Source organism: Harpia harpyja, chromosome 10 (genome assembly GCF_026419915.1).
Source record: "Harpia harpyja isolate bHarHar1 chromosome 10, bHarHar1 primary haplotype, whole genome shotgun sequence".
Classification (NCBI taxonomy): Eukaryota; Metazoa; Chordata; class Aves; order Accipitriformes; family Accipitridae; genus Harpia; species Harpia harpyja.
In genome coordinates this window covers 22,993,753-23,020,903 of record NC_068949.1, presented here as the reverse complement: position 1 = coordinate 23,020,903, position 27,151 = coordinate 22,993,753, and the positions used below count along the sequence as shown (strand labels likewise).

Genomic DNA, 27,151 nt, shown 5'->3' with positions numbered 1-27,151 from the left:
TTAAGTACAAATATTTCCTTCATTTTCAGCATAATATAGGAGGCCATGTTGTTGGTGGGGTTTTTTGTTTTGTTTTTTTTTAAGGACCAGTCTCCCCAGAAGTTGAAACAAACAAGCCTTTTATTTCCCTGGGACCAGTAAAAAAGGCACTAGCATCTTTCTGAAGGAAAGTAATTTTGCTGTATGCATTTCGTTTAGAAAGCGGTCAAGAACTGATGAGATCAAGCTTTTTGGTTTCAAAAGGGAATTAACAGTGAATCCAGACCATAAAAATGATGAATATGCAGTTTTCAGTGATTTGGGAGATTTGCTGATTGAAACAAGCTCATATGAATCACTAGTTTTTTAAAAAAAAAACAGGCCATAAAAACTGCATTGTAGTCTGCTTTGTTTGGATACTAAGAAATCTGGAAACTATTGTAATAGTTAATAGATTTCCACCCACCCAACCCCCAATATTACTGTGTATTTTTCTCCTATCAGTTTGTTGCTGATCAGCACTGTTTTCTGTCTTGTATAACAGCTTTCCAGTATGAATTTTAGCTGTGCAACTATTTTGACCAAAACTTCCATGGTAAACTGCCTTTATACAGAGGAATAGAAAACAGTATAGAGTGACTGCTTCGTGCCTTGCAAGGAAATTTTTTGTTATTTATAGTAATGACCACTTGTCATATTATTTTCCCAATAGCATGAGTCCTTCTTATTTGAGCTTTGTGTATTGTTACTGCTGAGTAGTAATATGATGTTCAACAGCGTGTTTTAATATTATGTTTGGCTTAGTTTGGTAATGTGTTACTACATGCAAAGGAATATCCTCAGTATTTTTATCAAGTCAAACAGCCTGTTTTCTCTGTTTCTCCGTGTCTGGTGGATGTGTTTCATTCTTTCTGTGATTTTTTTTTTTTTTTCTTCTTCATGTCATAAGACAGCATAAAATTCTCCCTTTCCCCATATCTCTTCAAGTGATCAGGTTTTAATTTACATATGTATTTTTTGACTGGAGACAAAATGAATGCTGTTTCATACAAATAACTTGTACTGGGGGAGAAGGAAAATGGACACTGTCTTCTGCCTTCTTAGAGGTAGATACTCTTGGCCCTGTCCTGTATGGTATTCCACATCAGTGATGAGCAAGCATACCACTAGCCTTACGTTTAGAGGAAGCTGAGCAACCAAAATAATGAAGCAGCCTTGTCCCGAGCTTCAACACCGGGCTTGTTCTTGATTCTTCCTCCTCCTTTCCAGCTCCCTCCTTGACCCAACTGCCAGTATAGAACAAGCACCAGCTAGTGCTATGGTGGAGATTAGCCTGTGCTGGCTGCCACATTGGCTAGCTAAAGCTCTGAGGGATATCTACCTTTCAGTTCGGACATTGAGTTAGAACCATCTCCTTTGTGTAGCTACTTTTTCCATAGAAAGTGTAGGAAATGATCTCAAAACTCTTTTTGTCTGTAAGAGTTGCATTAAATGAGCTTACCTCTTGGTTTCAGTATTATTGTGGAGAGAGAAACAAGCCAACAGATATCACCTGCTCAAGCGGGAAATACTGATATTCATGTGAGGGAGGGGAGGGAAGGCTGAAAAGCGAATAGTGAAAGATCATCAGGTAAGGTCACTTACTTGAGTATACACTCAAAACAGTATGTCAGAAGTGGTTTCCAGGGGACATGCTTGAGTTCTTGCCCCATCATGCTTTTAAAAAAAAACAAAAACAAAAAAAACCAAGAAGAAAAAAAGCATGAAAGATTGATTTCCTGCCCTGTAGTAATTCCTTGTTCAAACATTAGATCTGTTCGTGGATTTCTGTAGGTGTAGCTTGTGAAGAGTGTCTTGATGATTATAGCTCAGGAGGTATCCTGCAGGATGCTGCTACTTTGCCTGCAGCTCTTCCTGGAGGAAGGACCTGTTTGTAGGAGCAGTTACTAGAAGCCAACTTCCTCATGCACAATCCAATAAGCAATAGTCGGGCGCAGGAAGAAGAGAAGGCAGCCCTCCTTCCTTGGCAGGAAGTCCTGCCCCGATGTTCCAAGGTGTGTGGGTAGAGCAGTCGTCTCACCGCGTCCTCCCTTCCCTTTACCCCACCTTTGCAGGAGGAAGTCTACTGCTTTACTGCTTGCACTGAACAGGAGGTGGTAGGGCTATGATTGCAATATGGTGACACTGGTTGCCTGCCTGGGGAGGAAGAGGTTAACCTTCAGGGGAACTTGGGAAGGGAGCAGGTCCCAAAGTCCAGATTTCCTGGCCCCATAGCCGCTCAGGTTAGATTGTTCTGCAGAACTAAGTCAAAGGTGATGTGGGGAAACCAGAATGTTCAGAAGTTACTCTCTTGCTGTCATGTTTATCATGTGTAATCATGTTTAAAAGCACTGTAGGCTGAACAGAAATTCTGTTACACTGTTGTAAGCTGTTGCAAATGATACTATATGTTACTTTCAAGAGCAAATTAGCTTTAAATATTTCAGTTAAGTTCTTTTTCTAAACAAAAGCCCTATCATTACCTTTATACAGCTTGAAGAATAAAAATATAAAACTGTATTTCTTTTCATATAAAGTTTAATATCTAATTTCAGAGTAAGCATTAGCATTCTTAATATTGATTGTCATGTTTACTAGCTACAGGAGGTTAAATGTAGTACGTATGTATTATGCTAGCTTCTCTAAATAATTAGATTGCTCTGTTGTGATATATGTATTTTCCTATTATTCTATATATGGATCTGAAAGAATTTCTATGTTAATGGTTCTTACAGAGCTGTAGTTATTTTAGTACCTTTGTTGTACAGCTGTGGTGTCAGCTTTTGAAATAACGCTTTGACATCATATTTTTGGTAATGTGATGAACCAACCTCAGCAACGGTTGGCATACTCTAATCAATATATAGGTAAAACAGCTCAGGTGTTTGTTACCCGCTTGAGTTAAGCTGTAGATTCCTCGTTGGGATTTGCCTCAACTGGCTGGTGGCTGTTGCAGCTGTATGTCTCCTCTGTGTTAAGATTTACTGTGTATCTTTAACGCACAGTTCATCATAGAGTTTGGAGCAAAATATGAGGGCAACATTAGTTATTTGCTTTACCTTACCTTTGCATTTTTATATAAATTGGAAGTTTTTAGTAAAAATTAAGTTATTCTAAGCACACATTTCTTTACAGTGTTAGTGTAGATAGTCTTAGCTGAAGAGGGTAACAGTGACATATGGAGTGTCCAAAAGAGTACAGGGGATGCAAAATATCCCTGAGAAATAGGCCAGGAGGGAATCTCCTGCCCATGAAGTCATCTCCTTGGTTTTCCACAACTCAGGGGTTCTGTGGCTTATCTGCCTGCTTGGTACTGTGGTTTTGTAAGAATTGCCTGCTTGGTTTGGGGTCTCCCAATGCTGTTTCTGTTTTTCTCTTTATAAAGTTAGTCAATCTCTTTAGACAGTTAATTAGAGGAATTGGGAATCTGCCTGTTAGGCAAGATTTCTTGCATAACTTTTGCTAAGAAACATCTTTCCTGTCTCTGATGCTTTGTTTCACATCTTACACTTTTGTATAACTCCTTTAGTGACATCTTTGCCCGTGATGCTTTTCCATTTTGAACATCTTTCTTAGGTGAACATGCTGCTTTTGGAATATCTTAGTTTTCTGAAATCTATGTACATAACAAGGACTTTAAATCATCTATTGTTTAAAAAAAAAAAAGGCCAAAACCCCCTATATTGGTCCTGTTCTGGATTCTGTCAAACACTTCAAGAAGCAGCCTTTGCGAATGATGAAGTGTGTGTTGCTCGTAGCAAGGAAACATGATCAAGTAGACTAACATAGAGATGAAAGCTGAACTTGTTCAGTGTTATTGAAGTGTTCTGTTAAGGAATCTCTCATCTATGTCGTGAAATCTGTTTTCTGTTGGTCTGATGTTCCGTGAGGTTGAAGTAGTTTGTAAGGTGTCTCAGGAAGTTTGGTAATCATCTGCTATGAAATAGCAAATTATGGTATCTTTTTCTAAGAAGATGATCACAAGTCTAACCAGGATGAAGCAGTGAATAAGTTGATTAGAAAACATAGTTTCTGAAAATATTGCTTTCTAACTAGCTCTTGTAAAGATTTTATCTTAGTTGAAAAAATTGCTGTGCAAGAGTAAATTACCATTAATGTTTTACCTTCCCTAGTATCTCAGGAGCTCTCATTTTTGTGAAAACAGTCGGGAAGTTGGCCAGTTTGGTTTTATGTCTGCTAAAAGTCATTTTTCCCCCCACTTTTTGCAGGTGAGATTAGTTTGGGGATGTGAATACAATGAGTGTAAACCAGCAAGCTCACACAGGGCCTCCTTACGGGCAACCTCAGCCTGGATATCAGGGATACCAGCAGCCTGCCTACGGAGGACAGCCATTGCCAGGGGTTCCTCAGTCGCAATATGGAGCTTATAATGGTCCGATGCCAGGATATCAACAGCCAGTCCCTCCACAAGGTACTTCTCAGTCAAAACTTAATGATTGATAACCTGTGAATTGTTGCGTGCGTGGAATTTTTTCTGTATGCTTCCTATTGTTAGTCTTTATTTTGTGGTAGCAATTATCTTTTCTTCTGTATGTAGCTTACATGATGTTAAAAATCATGTTCTTCCTGTACATTCTGAGGTTATTGTTCTGTTGTTTGTCCATTTTAGTAGGGCTTACTCTTCTTTTAATAGCTCATAAAACTAACATGTTGAGAAGTACAGCCTGCTTTTCTTCTGTGTGTCTCTGCTCCCATGGTACTGAAGCACCTGACTAGGACAGTCTTCCTGATGAGGTTATGCTGAGTGGCAGCAGTTAGGGACTGTAACAATTTATAACTGAGACTGCCTTTTGTTATTCTATAGAAAGATCTGCACTCCATCCTGAAAGATTATACATAAACTTTAGGCAGAAAGCGTATTTGGAGCTATTTTCTCTAAAGCCTTTAAAATCAATGGAAAGTTTGTGGACATGTGGCAAGCTAATGTGTTCCAGAATTTCCCTGGTTCTGCAGGATCATATCACTTGTTGGTTTTGTTTAAAAAAAAAAAAAAAGAAGAAAGAAAGGAAGTTGTTCAACTTTTCTTTCCTGTTTTCAAAAGAAAGGCTAACTTAAAATTATTAAAGAACTTTAGGAGTCTTTGTTTCCAAGTACCTGAATTGCTTTGGGAGATCAATAGTGACTTTAACATCTGAAATGTAGAAGAGAAAATACTATTGCATTGAGTAGAAGTGTTTTTGCCTTTCAAAATCATGTGGATGGATTCAGATAAGCACAACATGAACTTCCACTCTGAAATGTTTGTTTAGATTTCAGATTGGTATTCTAAGGAAATGAGGAATATGGTAATCATGCTAATGGTCTCTCTCTTATTCTCCCCTCCAAGTACATCTTGAATTTTTTGCAGCTGCTTGAATTTTAAACCAAACTCAATGAGAAGGATAGAACAATTGAGTGCCTATAGTTGTCCTGAAACTAACAGAAGTGGGAAACTGAAATTTGGGAGCTGAATAATTACCCTGTTGGGCTTTTCGTCTGGAGTTAGCAGGGTAGTGGAGCAGAAGAGTTAGTGTGGTGTGCTAAAGAATGGGTTATTCAATTGCTCCACCTTCCTTTTCTTTCCTTAATCCTCTTCTTCCTCTCCTCTCAATAAATCTCTTCCAACAGCACTTTTAATCTGTGAGTTTTGAACTAATTTCACAGAAGGCTTAAATTCCTATAAAAGTAATGAAGATCAGCACTGGGCAGAGGAAAGAAACCCTGCTTCCTGGGAAGACCAACGCAGAGCTCAGCCATTGAGTGCTGTTTCGCTGCTCAATGTAGCCATTGACTAACTAGTGTTTCCTGTCCCATGGAAGGAATGGGGAGAAATAGGACTTCAGTGAGGGAGAGAAGGAGATTCAAGAAGGACAAAGATTACTACAGATTTGTTGGAAAAGTTTCATCAGTGCAGCTATTAACAGAAAACAGGTTTTGGTTGTTGGCAGTGTGAAGAATGTTAAGGATGTTTGTGAAAAGAAACTGATAAGCATCTTCCATCAGATACTTCAAGAACTTTTTAGACTTTACAAGTCTGAAAAGCATTTCTTTTAAGGGAGCGAACTCTTTTCCTTCTGAATTATTTCTGTTTTGCCTTTTTTAATTTTAGAACAACAGAAATGTGGTTCATGACAGCTCAGTAAGGACATACCTAGAAAGCTTGATAACATGCATATGAACTTGTGCAGTTTAAAAATGCAGATTTTTGTTTGTGCTAGTAATGATTGAAAGGTAGTGTAACACTGAGGGCAACAAGGTGGTCTCATTTGGACAACAAAAATGTATTGCACTACTCTTAAGTAGTATCTCTTGTACTTTATTGATATATCAGGCAAAGACCACCCATGGTTTGTGGAGATTTCTCTTCCATCTTTTCTTCTGAGACCATCCTTCCTAGACTTAGCAGACTGTATTAAGGAAATGGCAGTTGTCAAGTTGTGCATTCTGGACCTGTTACTGTAAATCCAGGATTCCTATCTTTAGAAGGAAGGAATGTAAAATTCAGAGCACTAGCACAACAGCCAGAAGTTGACCAGTTGATAGCTGCTGAATATGACATCCAGGTGGAAGAGAGTGGCAAACAAACAATGCATTATCAAAGAGAGCAGACAGGTGATAGTGAAGATAGTGACAGTTATCCTTTCTACTCCCATTATGTTTATTGCAGGTCTTTGTAGCAAGACCTGTTGCAGCTGCATAACGTAGAGGAGAGAGAATTAATTTCAGAGGCACTAGAGTGACAAGAATTTAGTGAACACTGAGGGGTAAAAGGAAAACTGCCAATGTTATTCTGTGATCTCAAAGCAGATGTCTTAGGGATTTATTTTAAAAATAACAATAAAATTGCTTGGAGGACTGAGTGGAGAAGTGTTGGGAGCAGATGCCATCCTCAGTCAGGGAGTCTTTAGCATCTGATTTGTGACAAACTCCAGCTCTAACTAATGGAAACGTGGGAATGCTGTGCCAGTGATGCTAGTCTTGCTTGGGACCAGAAGCGGAGTACTGTGCTGCTAGCTGAAAATAGCTGCTTCTTGCTATGAGTATGTTGAAAGAGCCAAGACAACTTTTTACCAGTCTTACAGTCAGTCTGTCAGTTTCCTTCTGATGAGATCATGCAGTTGAAAGTGCAAATGCAATTATCTGAATACCAGTAACAATTAGGCTGCCGCTGGATTGTTTTACATAGACTCACTTTACAATACTATTAACACTTGTATTAATGTTGATATATGAACTGTGTTGGTGATTGATGTTATGCGTTGTAGAAGAGTGAGATTTTATGTATATGATATTTTCTGCACTGCAGACTGTCCTCAGCATTGGAAACACTCTCTCTTGGTTCTTTCTCTCAAGCTTGATTTACTGGTGTATTCTGTCTTTCCAGGTTACTTTCCTTCCTTGGGGTTCCCTTCGAAGGGCTCTCCTGTATCTCTCAACTCTGACACTTCTTCTCTTGCACCTAATTTCATAGGTAAATGGTGTCCTTTCTGTGGGAGTGTTTGTGCTGTGCCACTTCTTCTGTGCCAAGTTCCCATTTAATATGGATATTTATCTCAAAGGTGTGGGTACCTGGTTATTCAGGCAGAGGTGGGTAGGACACTTCCCAATCTATTTGTAGGCAGCACTCCAGAAACATAAATAGGATATGAAGAAATAGTCCTAGTAGAAATCTCTTATGCAGATTTGTAGGTAAAACCTGTCTTGTGACTAATGTTTTCTGAAGACCGATTTCAAAACCTGAATTGGCCCATTCAGGTTCTGTCAGGGAGAATCCTTAGTTTAAAAGAGTGCAGTCTCCCACTTGAGAGAGAACTAAAACGTGAGGTTTGAAATTATAGCATTGCAAGGAAGAAATGAAAAATCTCCCCAAGCACCAGGAGGTTATTGGAAGTCATGAGATTTTTGTAACTTGGGCCTTCATTTAAGGGGAAAAAAAGGTTTTTAGCTTCTTTGGCTATAGCATAGAAACCAAATATATGTTAGGAATAATTATGATTCCAAAAGCTGTGGCTTGAAGAAGGAAATACTTTTGCAAACCTAGCAATCAAGATGTAAGAATTAAAAACACTGCAAGAAATCATACTGTATTTTTCCTTCTTTCCAACTAGTGGTATTTTGAAAGAGCTATTTCCAGCAGCATCAATTTGCTTAGAAGAGTAGGGTGTCAGAACTGGGCCAAGACCGTATAGTCTCGGGGCTTTGAGTAAAATCACAGGCATTTCCCATTTTGCTGTAATCTACCTCCATTTTGAGGTCTGTGATGAGTAAGAGCAATATCTCAAAGGTGTTGACGGGGACCTTCAGGATTCTTCAAGACTAATGAATCTTAAGCTAATAAACCACTAGATATTCATACCTGTTCAAGTGAATTTTTTTCAGTGGCTATTTGAGCAGTCTGTGGTAATAGTTACAGAAGTATATTTGTGACAAGAACTAGAAAAAGAAGACTTCAGAAGCTCTTTCTGAAGTAAGCATGTATTTGTCAAATTGTATGCCTGTTAAAGTTGAGGGGGGGAAAAGTTAACTTAATGTAAAAAAAAAAAAAAATGTAGGATCCCTCCAGGAATTGCATTAAATATGCTTTCAGAGACAAAAGATAACAATGCCAAACAGTTTACATGTACTATCAAAAGAAAGAGATTCCAAAATAGACGAAAGTATGTCAAATTAAGTGAAAAGGTATCACAAAAGACATTCAGAAATAGAAATGCCACACAACATACAAATAGAGAACAGGAAATGCTTAGCCAGAGAACAGTAAAATCAAGGTGCTGTAACAGTAGTTTAGAAAAGACAAGATTTAAGGAGGTGAAGGTATATAAAAATAATAAATGTCTCTGGAAATAATTAAGTCCTAAGTCTCAAAATGAAGAACAGGAGGAGGTTTAGTAATAAAGAAAAAAGCCCCAAGAAATTACTGGTTATTCATACAAGGTCTAGTTAATTTCTTCCTTGAATTTACATCCACAAGCTTACTAAGAATTACATGTAGCAGATAAGGTAAAAATATATATGAGTTGAAACCTCATGCTTTGGTGTATAAATTTATACTGTAGAATTGAGAACTGGCTTCTCTTATTTCCTATTTCATAATGGTTTCTCACAAGAAGGTTTCGGAGTCCCTTTTAAACTTGTCACACCAGTCACTGTCAGAGAGGTATAACAGTGTGTATGTGCTGCCCTGGTCTCATGGGGCAGTTTAGTCATCTGTATTTAACGATACCCCATGTGTGAAATATGTTCCCTTGTGGTTAGCTGGCAGGGTCATATGGTTGTTCTGATTGTCAGCATTTTTAATATGATATCATTACAATAGAAGTTTATATTATCTTTTTTGGAAGTAGACACTGCAGTTGGTCTGCTGGTATTGTATCCAGCATTGTGCGGTCTGTGGAAAGTGCGAATACTTGTTTCTGAGGCAAATATGTTTGGGCTGTGCCTGAAGCAGTTCAGTCTCAAAGATGAGGAAATATTTGCGTTAGCCTCCAACCCTGAGAGGCTGGGAAGAACAGTCTGTGGTGGCCGCCATTATGTTATATTTAAAGCAGTTAGATGTAATTTTTGAAAACTGAATCTTCTCACATAACCTGCTTACCTTTCAAGTAGGGAAAATTGACCTGTAATGAACATTAGGTTCCATGTGAATACTCTCCTTGGTCTGGGTAAAAATAATTGGACTTGGAGGGAGAAGAATTTAATACCTTACTGATAAGATAATGATTTTTTCTTTATCAAAAGATGAATTGTCTTTTGAAGACCCTCCACAGTACATATTTTCTACTTGGTCTGTGTGGAGATGGTGACTAGTGACACTGGCTAAAAATATTTGTGCTTTCAGTTTAGCTGCTTCTAATATGGTTGTATAAATTATTTGTTGCTCGTGGAGTATTGATATATCACTTTGGCCACCACTAAACTGTTTTCTGCACTTTTTTTATTTCCCAGATTTTTCCTGGTACTTGGTTCAAGGCCTTGTTTCTATGAGTAATTTGTGATTTTTTTTTTTTTTTTAATTTTTTTTTTTCTCCTTATGTCTGTAGGTTCATTAAGAGCCCCTCCAACATCTGGAGCTCCCCCTCCAGCCTCTGGGGCATCTCTTCCTTCTGGCCACCTGGCATACAGTCAGTTTGGACATGGAGATGTGCAGAATGGGATTCCAGCCTCAGCAGCCCCGATGCAGAGGTACATACAAGAGCAAATCATAACAAAGGCCTGCCTTAGTAGACCTATGCTAGCTGTAGACCTCTTTAGGGGCCAAAACAAATGAAACGCTTTGTTTTTCCTGTGGTGGACATTGACTTTCTTTATTGCTTCCTTATTGTTTTGGAACAACATTTTGCCATAGGGATATTTGTTAGACAATAAGAATCTCGGAGGATGAAAAACTTCTGGAAGGATGTGAGCCGACGTCAGTGACAGATCACAACAACTTCTCCAAAGATTTTCTTTGTGGTTGTCATTTTCCCATAAGGAGTTTTCAGGTTCCCATAATCTGTCTTGTTTTAATACAGTTGCATCCACACAGCTGTAGTATTTGATTCCTTGGCAGTGTGAACTGATCTCTGGAGCATGTTGCTGTCTGTCATTACTGAGTAATTCCTTAGTATTGGTTCTGGGTCCTTTTCTGTCCATTATGGATCCCTGAGTTATCTTCATCTAAAGCTCTTGGGCATCATCTCTGGAAAGATACTGCCATTACCTCTGTGGTGAAAGTAGCAACAGTCCTCACTGCTTCATTCTGATTACTGGTTGTGGGGAAAGGTAGTTGTTTTTGTTTTCCTTTTGGTTAAGCTCAGCACTGTCAGATGGAGAGTCCAAATCCTTTGAGCAACAGAGCATTCTTACATAGCTGTGCAGGCCTTACTGTTGCTCACCGTGTAGATTCTGTTGCAGTATTTCTGATTTGTTGCAATAACTAAAATGGAATTAACAAAAACAATGCTATAAACATAGAATTTCTATTTTAAGAACTAATAGATTTTTTTTTTTATGAAAGGGATTCAGATCCATGCAGGATATGTAATTATTTTTCCAAAACTGAGCTACGGTGCTTCATGTAAATAATTGAGACCCAGCTAGTGTTTATGTGGTAGAACAGTTTCAAAAGGCACAGAGAATTGTAACTGCTCATATAATGGGGAATCCAGTGAAGTTTCTTATCTTCTTTCTCAGGCCACCTGCTTCTCAGCCGTTTCTGCCAGGCTCAGCACCCACGCCTGTCAGCCAGACAGCTACGTTCCAGCAATACGGTCCACCCCCAGCAAGTGTACAGCAGCTCAGCAATCACATGGCAGGGATGACAATTGGCAGTACTACAGCCTCTGCTCCTCCCCCAGCTGGACTGGGCTATGGTGAGGTTTCCTGGCTACAGAAATATGCTATTGCTTTTCATTTATGCTAATAATTTCATAAAAGATTTGCTCTTATCAATGATTCATTACCATATGGTGATGGGAATTCTCTGGGTGTTGACATATGCCATAGTAAATGGTAGTTTCCTTGACTGATAAGGTCATTATCGGGGAAAACAGCACTGAGACTATTGTAGGGGACAGTGCAGGAAGTACTGCAGGATGTGAGTAACAAAAGAAAGCAATAATATTTCTCCTCAGCTAGGTGAATCTTGGTGTGAAACACAAAACCAGTCTATTCCTAAGTAAGCTGTTGGAGTCTACATGTCTTGCCACTGTTGTGCAGCAGTCCAGTCAAAAAAAAAAAAGAAGGAAAAAGGACTCAGTAAATCACAAAGGGCTGAAATTACTCTGACTGATTTTGTGAAGGGTTTTACTGGAAGTTGAGAAGAAACTTAATTAAAAAGTATAAACTGAATTTAGATATTGTGTTTTATTGTATTAGATCTACAGTCCCACTGCTGTAGATTACAGGATTTTTTTTTTTTTTTTAATTGAAGACTAGAGATTTGTCTTTAGTATGTGTAAGCTGGTCTCCATGAAGCTCAAAACCATTCTTGAACTACAGGCTCCAACTTAGTGTGGAGTTCAAGATACAAACTTAATTCAGTTCAAGAAATCAGTAGACAGACTTTTCGTGGTTCTTGTTTGGCATACTCCTGGCTTTGCCTCTTTTTTCTGGCCATGAATCCTGAAATGTATTCTGATTATGTAAAATAAGAAGCTCAGACTTTGAGAGAGAGGACAATGAAGGAACTATCAAGTTTCAGATCCCTTGGAGAAGTTTCAGCGCTCTGATCAATTTAGGAGGGTGTTCACTTAAGGTTTGTCTCTTAGTAGTGGCAAGTCCATCTAAAGATGAGGAAGTGGTGGACCTATTTAGATGATCTAGAGCAAATGGCTTTTGCTTGCATCTTATTTGTCTTGAGGATAGAAGAAAATGGTGTTATATCTTTTTCTTATCAGGTCCCTCAACATCGGTTCCCCCAGTCTCAGGAAGCTTTAGTGCAACAGGATCTGGTCTCTACACACCTTACACTGCGAGCCAAGGACCCTCTCCTACCAGTGTGTCTCAGGGTCTTCCTTTGGCACAGCCCCTGTTTCCTGGTCAACCAATGTCAACTCAACGCCTACCTACTCAAGTCCCTGGTTTTGTCCCACCTCCCTCTTCTGCAGGGATTGGACCTTCCTCTTACCCTCCTAGCACAGGTGCCCCAAGGCCACCTACCATGCCAGGCCCACCACTGCCTGGGCAGACAGTTGCTGGACCACCAACGTCCCAGCCTAATCATGTATCCTCACCACCACCTCCATCAACTATGTCAGGGCCGCACCCTGGGCCTCCCATGAGTGGCCTCCATGGACCACCTCCTCCCACTCATCCTCCTCAGCCAGGATACCAAATGCAGCAGAACGGTGAGTATTCCTAGTATAGGAATTGTGAGTCACGTGTGTTCTCCGTGTGCTGCAAACTGAGAACTGGATTTCAGGTTTGTTACTTGTGGGCTCCTGGCTGCACTTCAAAGCTTTCTTCTTGTTTCCTTGTGGTCCTGTCTGAAGGACAAATCCAAGATAAACAATAGGATGTGTCATTCTAAGATACTTGTCATACAGGTTTTAATCAGATTAATGTAACTAAAGGAATCCTAGCTTACTTGGCCAAAAAGTTGTTTAGTAATTAGTGCCATAATACTACAAGAATTTGTGATCAAAATTTTATGATCTTTAAATTGATGTCTGCACCCTCATCTGTTCAAAAGTAGAGATTTGAAATTCTGCAAAGCCTTTTTTTTTTTTTTTTTTTTTTTTTTTAAGATTTGTGGCCAGTGTGCATATACAACCTGTATGAGAGGAGTTGTTAAACATTGAAAAGGAGTGGCTACTTTTTCTTCTTTAATTTGCAAAACTGTGTATTTTTATCCTTGTAGAACCTTTCACATTTTGTGTGTGCTTAGAAGTAATATCAGTTAAGCTTTCTGAATTACAAACAGTTTTGGTTGATTTTTAATCAATAACATTTACAGATAGCTAGGATAAAGTAATCAGGTGCAAGTGTCAGGGTTGAGAATCCCATCCCCTGTGCAGCTTTGCACGACTGGCCAGGTAAATTACTTAAAAATATCTGTCCAAATTGCTATGAACTGTAAAAACACTAATGGGGTAAATCATGCTGTTATTACATAACTGACTGAAATTGTCTAAAGTAATATGAAATAACTTCATGTAGTTACAAAACAAAAGAGATAATCACACATTAACTTATTACTGTAATTTCAGACAAGCCAAAACTGCCTGAGAGAACTCCTTGCATACCTTTAGTTTGAGGAATTATGAGTCATCCACTAGCTTGTTTGGCTGTTCTGTGTGCTCTTTCTATTAGGCAGTTCTGCAATTTAACTTAAATGTTCATAGTGCCTGATCTTAATGTGTATTGTAATCGTATTATTCTAAAAATAGTTATGTTAGTCTAAAAACTTGTTTCCTTAAGTCTGGTTTAAAGGAGGACTGTATCCATCAATTTATTGAATTATTGATAGAGATGTACAGTCTAAGCTGAAACACTGTGATAAATGTGTTTAATCCTAATTAACTGAAAAGCACATGACTTTCTTTTTCTTTTTTTTTGACGATGACAGGAAAAGTGGGAAGTACCTAATGAGGAAACACCTAGTATTAGCCATTGTTTGATTTTGCTGTCCCTTTCTTGTAAGGTTCCTTTGGGCAGGTGAGGAGTCCCCAACCAAACTATGGAGGAGCCTATCCAGGAACACCAAATTATGGAAGTCAACCTGGACCACCACCTCCACCAAAACGCTTGGATCCAGATTCCATTCCAAGCCCTGTAAGCTTACTTAGTTCTTACCAGTGTGAGTTCTTCCATAGTGTCTTTACATAAAACAGAACTGACAAAGACCAAAGCTGAAAACAGGTTTCTTGTTCCAAAGAACATCAGTCTGTTCTCCTGCTTACTTTTCTGTCATATATCCAGCTTCAGTCTTTTCTTATGAATAAGCCCAGAAGCAGTATTTTTCTTGGTGACTAAAGAAAGGCACTGCACATGCAAATCAATGCTCTAATTCCTCAGGTCTTTTTCTGTACTATGTTACATTTTGAGAATCCTTGATGGCTTTGATTAAACTTGTTTCTCCATTTCTGGATTCCTTCTTAATGACTTTCCAAGGTGAACTAATTTCAGGTTTTGAGGTGACAGTCTATGAACCGTATGATCCACATTTAAAGTATGGTTAATAGATGATTGTAGTGCTTTTCCTTTCCTTTTTGCTATAATCTGTCAAAAAGCTGGTTAGCGTTTTTTGGGGTCATTAAGTCATGACACTACTTCAGTCAAATATGGACAACTTCTCAAATTGGGATTATCTTTCAGAATGGAGGTTCTGAGAAAGGACGAGCAGTGATGTGTAATGGTTAGCAATGATGAGTAATATTAAGCCTGGCAGTATTATTGCCACTAGTCTACTGTGCTGTTCTTTCTACTGCTGCTGATGCTGTTCTGTTACTGTCTCAGAAGGCCACAGTCATTTGATAACAGGAAACCTTTCCAGTGCAGTGCTTGCAATCACTTTACTTCAAAACTATAGAAATAACGTAGAGTTACATCTTAGGTCTGGACTGGTGCTGTTCAGAAGTTATTGCTATTCAAAAAAGATTATCTGTTTAGACTCCAGGTTTATGTAAAGTTTATGACCGTATTTTTTTGTAGAATATAAGAAGCCTTTAATTGCTTGTCTGCTTCTCTTCTCTTACACTAAATGAGATCTCAAATGGCTTGTGTCAGTTGCCTTCATTTTAGCATGTTCTTAAAGCATAAATCCCCAATTTCTAACCAAAATGAGCACGTGAGCCACTACCTCTGTTAGCAAAGTGTTCAGAGCCCAAGCCCAATATCCTGGCAAGGCTGGTTTTGGGATCGGTGTATGCTGCAGAAGCTGTTGTTTCCTGTTGCATGAACCAATGTCCAAATGTATCTAATTCCAGTGCTACAGGTTTGGGTAGAGAGAAGTAACACTGTTACTTTTTGGTTTATTATTCTCTTTTCTTTTTTCTTTTTCTTTTTCTTTTCTTTTCTTTTCTTTTCTTTTCTTTTTTTTTTTTTTTTGTGGCACTCTTACTTTTTATTTTTTAAAAAAAGCAACTTAATGAGCTGCCACCTCAGCAGAAACCCAGGCACAGAATAGACCCAGATGCAATTCCTAGTCCAGTAAGTGCTGTATATGTCAATTGTAGTCTATGTGTTGGTGACCATCTGTGCATGCCTGAAACCTGAACTTCACCTCACTAACCCTCCATCATTAATCCTTTACCCTTTCCTTGCTGTCTTCTGCTTGCCTTATCAAAATGAGTAACATTACACCACAAGAGGTTGTTAAAATCTTCTCTTCTCTGATGAATGGTGAGGCAATAGAAAGCAGACTGTTTCAGAAACAGATCATGAAGAATGTCTCCCCTCACTTCGTCTGATCTTTAGAATATCTCCTTCATCAGATTCCAACTGGCATTTTCAGTGTAAGCCATCAGTATAATTGTCCATAGAATATGTGTCTCGTGTTAACGTACACATAGCATGAGCCTTTGTAGGCATGTTTTCTGCCAGTTTTGAACAGAATTTGATTACTGTTCTTGTTGATATACCAGTACCATGCTAATGCTTTGAAGTTCTAAAATTGCAGATGAACTGTTTTGTTTTGATGTTAATTACTGATCTAAATCTTCTAGTAGATTAATATGAGGCATGGGGAGCTATAAACATTCTCTCATTATCTGTGCTCATATATAACCATTAAATTTTGAATTTGAAAATTTAATGTTTATGTGTAGAGAATCTTACCTAAAGAAAGAAAAAAGCAGCTACCTTTTGGATTGGAAGAAAATAAAAACACACGTTTGACTTTGTGTTACCCTTGTATCACTTCTTCCTCGTTTAGTCAAAGTTGGTCGTATAGTCATATAACAGGTACCAGCGGGTGAGATCACCAGTGTCAGTCTGTAGACTTTTGAAATGGGACTAGATTTATCCTGGAGTAGTCACTGTCTGATGCTATGGGAGGCTTTTTGCTGGCAACTTAGAATCCTTAGTGAGAGGGTAGAAGTTCTGCCATGCAAACTTAGGCATTTCACAATTTACTCTAAGCAAAGGCATGTGTATTTGGTGGCAAAGTAAGATCAGAAGAATGATTGCTAGTTTTAATGCTTTCATTCAGGCAGCAGTATGGAAATGTAGATAAAACAGTGTATAACTACAATTTGCTGTTCTTATGCAAAGGTCAGTGGATATTTTAGTCAAGTAAAACTGTTCATTGCATTTCCATTATCTTAAACATATTTGCATTAATGAAGAATTTGAAATACTAAGAAATTTAAGATTTCTGCTGGCTTTGAAGTTTAAGCTTGATCCATTGACAAGTCCATTGAAACTTCACTATCCACATCCCCAGAATTCAAATCTCAAACTCTTGAACACCATGGAGTAATAAAGACTTCCACCGGAGCTTGCAAGCATCTGTCTTTAGGTCAGAGTTACAGTGGTTAGAAATAAATGCATACTATGAAAACAGTGGAAACATAACAGAAAGGAAAAGCCAGGTTATCTATAGAACTTCAGCCTGAGGCTTACAGAAGCTTCTAATTTTAATTTGGCTAGGACCAGTATACAGGGGAATACTACCAAAAATTCCTTTCTTGATCTGTGTTTGGCTTTTATGAGTTCAGATCAGGCCTTAAAACACAAAATATGCTACTACTCAAAATACTTGGGGAAACATACATTTGCAACTTGTAATTTATTGTTAGTCATTAAGTACTATTCGAGATCAAACTGAGAGGTGACTGCTTGACAAAACTTATTTGCTTTAGACTTCTTATTTTTAGAGATAGTAATGTTTGCCTCTGGTCCCCTTTTCACTGCCTTACAGATATAAATTTTGTATTTTACAGTACTTTGAAACCAAGCCTCCAAATATTAATGTGGTGTTTTTCATCATAGATTCAAGTGATTGAAGATGACAGAAGTAACCGTGGGTCAGAACCATTTGTCACTGGAGTGAGAGGGCAGGTCCCACCTCTTGTTACTACGAATTTCTTGGTCAAGGATCAAGGTGAAATATTTTTCTTTTCCTAAACAAACAAACAAAACAGAAACCCCAAAGAGTCAATGGCAGAACTGTCTATGTCTTTCAAGGAAAAGTTTGAGGAATTATTTCAGTGGCTGGGGATATGTGTTTTACCAACAGAAGCTTAGCTTCAAGTCCTGTGTTGATTTCATCTCAATTTAGATTCTCCTCATTGCTTGGTAGCTAGTAACCAATTCGCAAGTAAAAAATGTTTTCCAGGGCAGGTACCTGGGATCAGCATTACCAGGGATATCAGAAAGCAGCAAATGAAGCCTCTTCTGAAGAGCTATATCAACAACAGTTAAGAACTGAAATTTACTAGCAATATCATTTGAATTGGACTGGGAACTAGTTTTTTTTAATTGAGTGGAATGTCAGTTGGTCCATGGACTTCAAAGAGAAAGGATATTTAATCTTTTAATTTCCCATGCTTTTTTTGAGATTTAAAGCTCCCTTAAAACTTCAGAATCTGATTCTACAATCAAGTGCTTTACTCTTCAGCCAAAATTACAAAATCAAACAATAGAAATGTTTGAGTTGAGTTTTCTGCCCATAGTGTAGTTTAGTCTGCAAAAGAGTGAAACAGGAATACCTTTTTAGAGGTTTAAGTTGATGTGGAGTCAAGGTCATTTGTTTTGACTTAAAGGCTTTTATTATACGTAGTTAGTCCTAAAGAGGCACTTTGTTTGGAATTCAAGTTTTGCATAGATTGAAATTAATTGATTGTTTAGATAAGCTCTTAGTCTCTGTGGCTTAACAACACAACTGAAGGTATCTTTGTTTCTGCTCTCGAATATAAATTTAACTTGTACTGAAATTTGTGGGAATTTTTTCTTTGTTCCCCAGGTAACGCAAGCCCCCGCTACATAAGATGCACATCTTACAATATTCCCTGCACCTCAGATATGGCCAAACAGTCCCAAGTTCCCCTAGCTGCTGTCATAAAACCGCTGGCTACTCTACCCCCAGAGGAGGTGAGAACCATATGCAGAGTTACATAGGCACTGTATGCACTCTGAACTTGTCAGGAGAATGCTATTAGATGTCAACATTTAACAGATACGCTGAGAAGGACTGTTCAGGTAATGAAGACTAGGTAAACATTGATTCTCCCACAAGTGTGTGGCAGAGATCTGTAAGGCAGAAGAACGTTGTGTTCAAAACATTTAGTATTTTGATCACAGTGATAATTTCAGCTTTTTTGCAGTAACTGTCAAGCACTGTGACTGAATGACCCAAATATTAGGATGGTCACAAATGCATACACTTCCAGTTGATCTCAATTTCTTTCTTGGCCTAAAGTATTTAAATGGTTACTAATCATTGATGTTAAGTCAGGATATCAAGTTGTGCAATTGCACACTGGTTAAGCTGTCTAATATACATGCACAGCACTGTGTGCGATGACAGCACAAGCCTGAGTACTGGGCACTGCTGAGCTGCGCTTGTATTTCTGCCCTTGCTCTGTGCACTAACTTCTAGGTGTAATGTGTGGCTAGCTAGCCTTTTACCCACTTTGTCTGCTTGCTGAGAACATGAAAGCTTCAAGACTATCACAGAGCTAGAAATTTTATAAAATATTCTAAATACTCTCGCTACTGTGTAGTGTTAGCCTGCTTGGAGCAGCGACATAAAGAAGAATATGCTTGTTAAATTTGAATACATATGTTTGCAGTATTCCGTGCCCTGTTAAACTTCACTTTAGCTTCTAATAAGGAATGGAATATCTTCTGGGCTTTTAAGGGTGTTTTTTTCCTGTTGCATTTCATTAATGTTCCTGAACTATGGTTTTGATTTTGAAAACTGGTTTGTGATAAAACTGAGTAGTGAAGCTAATTCCTGTATTGCTGTATTGTGGTTGGAGTTTAAAAGGAGCACAGTACGAGAATGTGGTCTTATTTGAGAAACCCGGAGGCTTGTGGAGCTGCACGCTTTTAGAGAAGCTTTACAAACAACTAGTTGTTAGGTCTCCTGGTGTGTTTATGCTTTGAACAAACACTTGTGATATCCAGAAAAAACATGACTAGGATTGGAAAATTGCCCTGGAGACCGGTCAGTTTCTAGCATTGGGAAGTTCTTTATGGCAAGGGCAAACTCCCTGTGGAGGGCCCCTTCCAACAGATGAAGGCTCAGCTGTTCAGAGCAATAAGACTGTAAATAGAGCTAAAGCTTAACATATCACTAATGAGAGGATAAATGTCTCATGAAAATAAAGCATTCAGATAAATCTAGAATATATAAAAATTCAGCACCTGGTTGCCAGATACAGGACCTTTGCCCTATGTTGACGCACGGTTCAGAAAGCAAAGCTTGAGGCTTCAGAAAGAAGTATCTCTGTGCTTTCTGGGAGTAAGTGGTTACTGGAAGATCATGTATAGCACTGCATTTTTACAGCACCCTTGTAGTTTGTTTGCATGCATGTTACTGAGGGAGAGGCTGAGGAAAAAAGCTTATTGTGTGGAAGTACAATACCAACATTGCCTGGCAGTTAGAAAACTTGAAATTTTGTTTCCTCTGAGGAGGTCAGCCTGGGGGACAGGAGCTGAGAAATGCTGGCAGCAAAACCATTGTATTGTCAATAAATGATTAGTGGGGTTAAATGAGAGATGGGACACATCTGTGGCATGAAGAGGAAGAAAGTGACTAGAGCATTTGCTCAGTTCCTGTTCAGTGAATATGTTGTCTCTTAAACATGATCAGAGGTTTAGGGTGACTGAGAGAATTAAGTAGTTAAACTTTCTTTTGAGATAGATTCTTAGTTATGAAAGATGCTTTGAACTACGAATGCAGCTTGTAGCTTGCACAAGTTCTGTCTTAACCATTTTAATGTGCTTCCTGCTTATTCTGAGGTTGAGAAGCTGCAGAAGTTGCCAAGCATCTTATTCTGGTTTGGCTGCAAAAAGAATATTTTATCAGTAATAGTTCAAAAATGGTATTTCTACGTAACAGTTTTGAGGACTTGCTGTACAATGGGGTCAAGACAAGCAGAACTTAAGGATATACAGTATTTCATGGTGGACTTCAAAAATAAGTATTGGCTGAAACTTTTTTAAATGGTCTGGATGCTCTATGTTCTTGAGTATATGGAATGCAATGACTGGCTTCTATTTTGTCAGAAAGCTTGCTTTTTACAAGGGAAAAATATAAGAGGTGAAGAGTTGCTTTTAAAAAACCCAACCTGTGATGAAATGTAAAATTGTATACTCGCTCCCATGAGGTTATTGCAGCCATTCTTTGCATGGCTTCAGTCTTTTGTGTTCACTTGGGATACATCTGTGCTGTGCGGTGTGGTACTCATGCTAAAGCTCATGCGCCTCAAGCAGGCTACTATATAAGGTAGTGCAGCACCATGCAGAAGTACTTGTTTGTGTCTAAGTGGGATAGCCCATTAATGACTGCAGCCCACAAAGAACTGCTGTGCTAGAGCTTGAGTTAAAAAGTATTTATGAAATACTTGTTCAGGCTTCCCCCACCCCCTGCGCTCTCTTCCACAGCTGCCAAAATGCTAAATCCTATGCAATGTACAGGGAGATGGTTTTAAGCTCTGCAATATGTGTGGTCACTTCTTTCTCATCATCATATGACCTTTCTTTTCACTTTTCTCCCCTGCTTCCACAGACCCTTCCTTATTTGGTAGACCATGGAGAATCCGGTCCTGTCCGATGTAATAGGTGCAAGGCTTATATGTGCCCTTTTATGCAATTCATTGAGGGTGGAAGGAGGTTCCAGTGTTGTTTCTGCAGCTGTGTCACTGAGGGTAAGGTTTCTTCTGGAAATCGGTCTCTAGGCTCTGTTGGAGTGATCTTTGAACAAGATGCAAGCAAATAAATCTTTATCACGTTATGATCATTTATAATGTATACTATGCTTTAACGTGTGTTTAGTCTTGTAAAAAAATTCATTATAAAACATGTTCAGCACTCAGTTCTGAAATTATGTTCAAATTAAGTAGGTGCTTATGCATTGCAGTATTATTGCATCAAATTTTTAACGAGGTACTTGTAGCATAATGTATGCTGGTCTGAAAAATTATTTATGCTATTTTCTTAGGGTATTTCAAACTTACATTTTTGTGTGACAGACTGAGATGTACATCTAGTCAGTAGCATGAGTTAGGATTTTTTTTTCTCAATTTTTTTTTTTTCTCACAAAGCCTGTTTAAACACTGCTTAGAGATGAGATTGCAGCTAAATCTGCTGCAGCTGAATAGGAGTGTTCAATATATGCCAGTTAATCTTGGTTGCTCTTCTAAATTAATATAAAACATGATTCATTTTAAGCAGAAGTCGCTATGTGCTGCTCATAGCATGACATCTGTAGATTTGTTTTGAAGGCACAGTGGAATGTAAGGTACATCAAACCTTATGGTGATATTTTGAGTGTTTCATTTGGTAGCACTGATGGCTTTTAATGGACTGTTTGTTCTTATCACCTTGGTTATGCTGTACAACTGTTTGTACAAACCAAAATGGGAAGCTGATGGGGGTTAGAAATGGCCAACTTCAAAAAACTTTTTTGTCTGGTAATTTTCAGCCTGCATGCATTCCCTGTCCCTGCCCACTCAGCAGCTGTATGAATGACTGTACCTGTAAAAACTGAGCAGGGGCAGAAAAGGGAGGGATGCTCAGAGACTGCTGATAAAAGCAATGCTGCAAACCCCAATGTAGTTGTACCTAATACTTGAAAACAATTTCTGTTTTCTCTGCAAAAAAACAATCAGGTAATTAGCTTGTACTGGATGTGTACTTAGAGAGAAGAATGATAGGTGCTTATATATATATATAGTCGTAATGATATCACTTTGTTTTCTTTTGAACTGTTGAATGTTTAGAATAATTTAAATGTGGTGAATACTATCATTACAGATAATCTCATTTTAGCCTCCCCCGGAGCTATATAAGCAGCTATAACTGAAATACATTTTGTTACCCTAGCAATTCTGCAGGAGGGACTCTCTGTCATGGTAGTTCTTGGGGCACAAGGCAAATGCTTTCTTTGTTTCTGCAGCTGACTTTTGTAGGTGAAAACTTAGCTTAACTCCCATTTGACTTTCTGATGCCTGGTACCAGCACAAAAGTCCTTGGTGCTGAGCACGTGGTTACACTTCCAGTTCCTCCTCCTTAATGCTTTACAATCCACTGTAAGAAGTACCCTGTCTATTCTGACAAAAGGATTATGGCAGAGTGCTAGAAGGCTTTACTCTTGTGCAGCATGGGAAGGGAAGGAAAAAGCTAACTCAGCAAAATAAGCAGCTCAGTCTTTTAGTAAGCCTGAATTAAGTCAGTAATGTTGTAGCCTGTAGTTTGCCTCAAACTCTATTGTAAGTCATTTGTTACTACTTATACAAGATTTTTGTATTTTTCCTTTGGACTAAATCCTTCAGAAGAATCCTAAGAGCGTGTTGTAGTGACATTTCTGATATGAAACAGTGTGCCACCTGGTGCATAAGACAAACTGGGAGCAGTTTGCCTGTATTTCTTGGCTTTAATGATGCTCTTAAATTGCATTAATATTTTTAGTAATACTTGCATGCTAGCACAGAGTGCTAGCTAGCTTTCCTGGCGTTTTATTTGAAACAGCTGTTGTCATGTTAGCTCTCAGTGTTTATCATGGGTGTGTCACTGAACTTAATGATTTTTCCTTTCCCAGTGCCACCTCACTACTTCCAGCATTTGGATCATACTGGAAAGCGAGTAGACTTCTATGACCGACCTGAGTTATCGCTGGGGTCTTATGAGTTTCTAGCAACAGTGGACTATTGCAAGGTACGGTAGTATGTGTTTATTAATGTATTTTGTTTTGTTTTTAAATAAAAAGCCTATTTTCCTAGAAGTAAGAATGACATGTCTGGGGCTGCTTTCTAGCTGGCAGACATAATTAACAGCATTAATCCAACCCACTTCATTGTGTAAAATAATGTGCTTGTCTGCTTACTTCTCAAAGTAGAGGAAGTCTTGATCACACATGGCATAATATAATTTTATTATAGGTGCCTCTGTCATTCTCTTCTGGAGCTATATAAGCAGCTATAGCTGCTGTTACTTTAGCAGGAGGTACTCTCTTGCAGTAGTCCTTGGGGCAGAAGGAGAATGTAGGAGAGATTCAAGAAAGTACTATAGTAACTATGCAATGTGCCACCTGTTGCCCAAGACAGACTTTACCTATTGAACTTCAAATACGGACATACTAGTTAAAAACACAAGAGTAGTGTGGGAATATATATTGTCAGAGCTGGTTTACTTTTAAATTAAAGATTTAAATAATAATTAACTTCTAAGGAATAGGAAAAATATGTGCAAGGTGCTTATTAAATCAACTTACATCACTGCTGAAATAAATGCTGGGAAAATAGGTGTCTAAATATTGCAACTTTATACTGGTTACCTTCTGATGCTTCAGCTTTACTTCGAGTTAAGGGAAAAACCAATTCTCTTGCTTCTAACAGTGTAAGAAGCATTTTTACTTCAAACAAGATGCAATCTTCCCAGCTTTTTTGAAAGTTCTTCTTTTTTTTTTTTTGTTCTGTGTGCTCCTTCCAGTATGACCTATAGGCTTCAGAAAACTGTTGACTGAAACAATTTTTTTCCTTCCTAAAGCAAACCTGATATTTAAGTAGAAGGTAAAGGCTGCAGTTCTCAGAGAGGAAAATCTTTTGCTTTATATTGATGAAATCACCTATAACAAGTCTGGTCAGATTCCAAAGTCTTGAGAACTGGAAGGAAACTTCCCTGTCTACTTTCCCTATCTGGCCTAGTCATGTAAATGGATGGTTTAGTTATAACTAGCCTGTTCTTCACTGAGCAATGGCAAAATCAGTCTAGGGCATGCAACACCAGTCCATTTCAAGCACAGTGTGCTTACATGACTGTTAGTTGGGCAGGGATGGGAGAATGATCTGAAGAAAAGATTACTGCTCATGAGTAGAAAAGTACATGAAAGCTATTAGAGTTTTGACCAGCATTCATTTGTCCATGTTGCAGAGCTGTTACATGGGCTGTATTACATGGCCATAATGTGACTTCTTCCCTTTCTTTCACAGAATAACAAGTTTCCCAGTCCACCTGCTTTCATATTCATGATTGATGTGTCTTACAATGCTGTGAAGAGTGGCTTAGTGAGGCTAATATGTGAAGAATTAAAGTCACTCCTAGATTACCTGCCCAGGTAGGTATATTGTGTACTACTGTAACCAGTCAAAACGGGGAAAATTGTCACTTTTTCCCTTTAAAAGAAGCTAGAAATTAGAAAATTATTTGATAATCCTATCAAGCTTTTCTTCAGAAAAAGGCCAAGCAGAACATCTTTCTGAATACCTTTCTAGGTGAAAATAAATTTTCCTTCCTTTCATTTTTCCCTTATCCCTATTGTGTTGGGTTCTGCATAATGATTTCACTACCTACTTCGATGTGAAGGCAAGTATGTCTCTTGCAGGGAAGGCAACATGGAAGAATCAGCCATTCGAGTGGGCTTTGTCACCTACAACAAAGTGTTACACTTCTATAACGTGAAGAGCTCATTGGCACAGCCACAAATGATGGTTGTCTCAGATGTGGCAGATATGTTTGTGCCACTCCTTGATGGTTTTCTGGTGAATGTGAACGAGTCCAGGACAGTTATTGCCAGGTAATGGGAATTGATTTACAATGTGTGTAGTAAACTTCTTGTTTGGTAGATTCAAGTGTTGCACGCTTATTTGTCATGTTGTTCACCTAGAAGTCACTCCATGTATTTTAACTTCCTATACTCTGAGATTAAGCTGGCAAAGTAGGTTGGGAAAATTCATGGGGTAAGGGTGTATTTGGCTTGTAGTGCAGCCTGGCAGAAGGTATATATAAGGAGATTTAGTACAGAAGGACATTTTTGGGAAAACAAAACAAAACACAACTAGAATGATGCAGAGTGAAAGTTGTAAGAATACTGAATCACTATCTTCAAGGCAACTGCCTAAATAACTGAAAACTGAGACAACAGTGGTGTCTAATTTTGGTTCTGTGGAGAAAATTGAATGAGTGGGATAGAGAAGATAAAATCTAGAAGGAAATATAGAGAAATTAGCAAAGTTTTGGCAAACTATTTAACATGATACTTGAACTGTAATTAAGTTATGCTGTGTTGCTTGCTAACTGTGTTTTGGGAACTAGACCTGGCACTGCGTGTTTTTAAAGAAAATTTCTAGCCTGTTCTGTAGTGCATTAACAAACATAAATACAAAACTCTGGATTAAACCTATTAATCTTTGAATAGTACACAGGATGCTTGGCAAACAGAGGCCAAGCATCACTAGTCTTTCCTAAGACTTTACTTACCAATATATATTGGAATATGTTAAAAGAGCAAGAATGCAGAAGAGCTATTGGAGTAGGCATCAGTTGAGGCTACGCAGCAAGCACTGAGGATATGGATGAGAAAAGCCAATGAAGAATGACAAGGCATCATTTTTTTCACAGATAAATGATGAGATGCCAAATACCGTAAAAATTATAAAAATTTACAGATATGTTAGGGACTTCTGTTTAAACCACCTCTGTCTCATAGGTCATCAACTGCAACTGTGGCTTTTCCAATTAAATGGAATATTGAATTCCTCATTTTTCTTGTTCTTTGCTAGTTTGTTGGATCAGATTCCAGAAATGTTTGCAGACACAAGAGAAACAGAAACTGTTTTTGCACCTGTGATTCAAGCAGGGCTGGAGGCGCTGAAGGTTAGTAAATGCATCGTCACAGCAAGTTGTTTTCAGTCTGAGTACTCTGAAGTTCATATTCTGCTAACACACGCTAATAAGACAATTTGTAAGTTTTTCATAGTCATCTTGTGGTAGGTGCAGTACATGTAGGGAGTACTTGGCTCATTCTTCAAATGCATGTATCTCTGGTTCTATGTAGCTATCTATCTGTTCTCTACCCAATTTTTTTTTTTTTAGTGATTTTTTGCTCACAGTACAAGACATCTGGCTTACTCTCAGCTACCTGGCTGCATTTTGCTTTGAACAGTTTACAGAACCTACAAAAAAAAAAAAACCAACCAACCAACCAAAAAAACCCCTCCGATGTTAAAACCAAGTGCTGAAGTCCGTCATGTCTCATTGAGGAGTTCTGTAACATGGTGTCTTTCTAATCCTGTGCTTGAAGCTCTGGTATAATCTTAAATAAAAGGAGAGAATACAATCTGTTAAAGTTGCCCGCAACAATGTGTTAACCAAGTAAACCTTTCCTAAAGTTCTTCCATTCCAGTACTTCATCCAGATAATTGCATGCATGATCTAACTCTGACTTGTATATACTGATAGAATTGATTGCCTGTATGATTCCATCCAAAACTGTTCATATAGCTCTATTTGTCTGTCATGTAAGTCCTTAGAAGTCTCTCTTAAACTCAGTTTTCATGACAATTGCTCAGTCAAGAAATAATATACATTACTAATTGATTGTTTACATACTGCTTGTGTCAGAGAAAATAACCTACTAAACATTGGCTAGTGGTGACATAGGTTATTGATTTAAAATTAATGTTCTGTTGAAGCTCAGATTACAAAATCCTTTGCCATTTCTGTGACTCTTTTACACAAACTCAGTAGCTGCAAATCAGAGAAGAAA

At 38.3% G+C, this 27,151-nt stretch overlaps 1 protein-coding gene across 5 annotated transcripts in view; it reads left to right on the top strand.

The window, feature by feature from the left end:
• SEC24C (SEC24 homolog C, COPII coat complex component) overlaps nucleotides 1-27,151 on the top strand; it is a 38,946-nt gene that overhangs the window by 3,809 nt on the left and 7,986 nt on the right. For 3 of the 5 annotated variants that reach the window (XM_052798795.1, XM_052798796.1, XM_052798797.1), the window contains exons 2-15: nucleotides 4,248-4,450; nucleotides 7,403-7,489; nucleotides 10,059-10,200; nucleotides 11,191-11,369; nucleotides 12,396-12,845; nucleotides 14,141-14,271; nucleotides 15,580-15,648; nucleotides 17,431-17,542; nucleotides 18,404-18,531; nucleotides 21,176-21,314; nucleotides 23,207-23,322; nucleotides 24,597-24,721; nucleotides 24,989-25,180; nucleotides 26,166-26,259. In XM_052798795.1, the coding sequence (XP_052654755.1) occupies nucleotides 4,276-4,450; nucleotides 7,403-7,489; nucleotides 10,059-10,200; nucleotides 11,191-11,369; nucleotides 12,396-12,845; nucleotides 14,141-14,271; nucleotides 15,580-15,648; nucleotides 17,431-17,542; nucleotides 18,404-18,531; nucleotides 21,176-21,314; nucleotides 23,207-23,322; nucleotides 24,597-24,721; nucleotides 24,989-25,180; nucleotides 26,166-26,259 (2,139 nt within the window). In that variant the 5' untranslated portion in view covers nucleotides 4,248-4,275. The remainder of the gene's footprint in view (nucleotides 1-4,247; nucleotides 4,451-7,402; nucleotides 7,490-10,058; nucleotides 10,201-11,190; nucleotides 11,370-12,395; nucleotides 12,846-14,140; nucleotides 14,272-15,579; nucleotides 15,649-17,430; nucleotides 17,543-18,403; nucleotides 18,532-21,175; nucleotides 21,315-23,206; nucleotides 23,323-24,596; nucleotides 24,722-24,988; nucleotides 25,181-26,165; nucleotides 26,260-27,151) is intronic. The other 2 variants (XM_052798800.1, XM_052798799.1) reach the window with 2 other exon arrangements.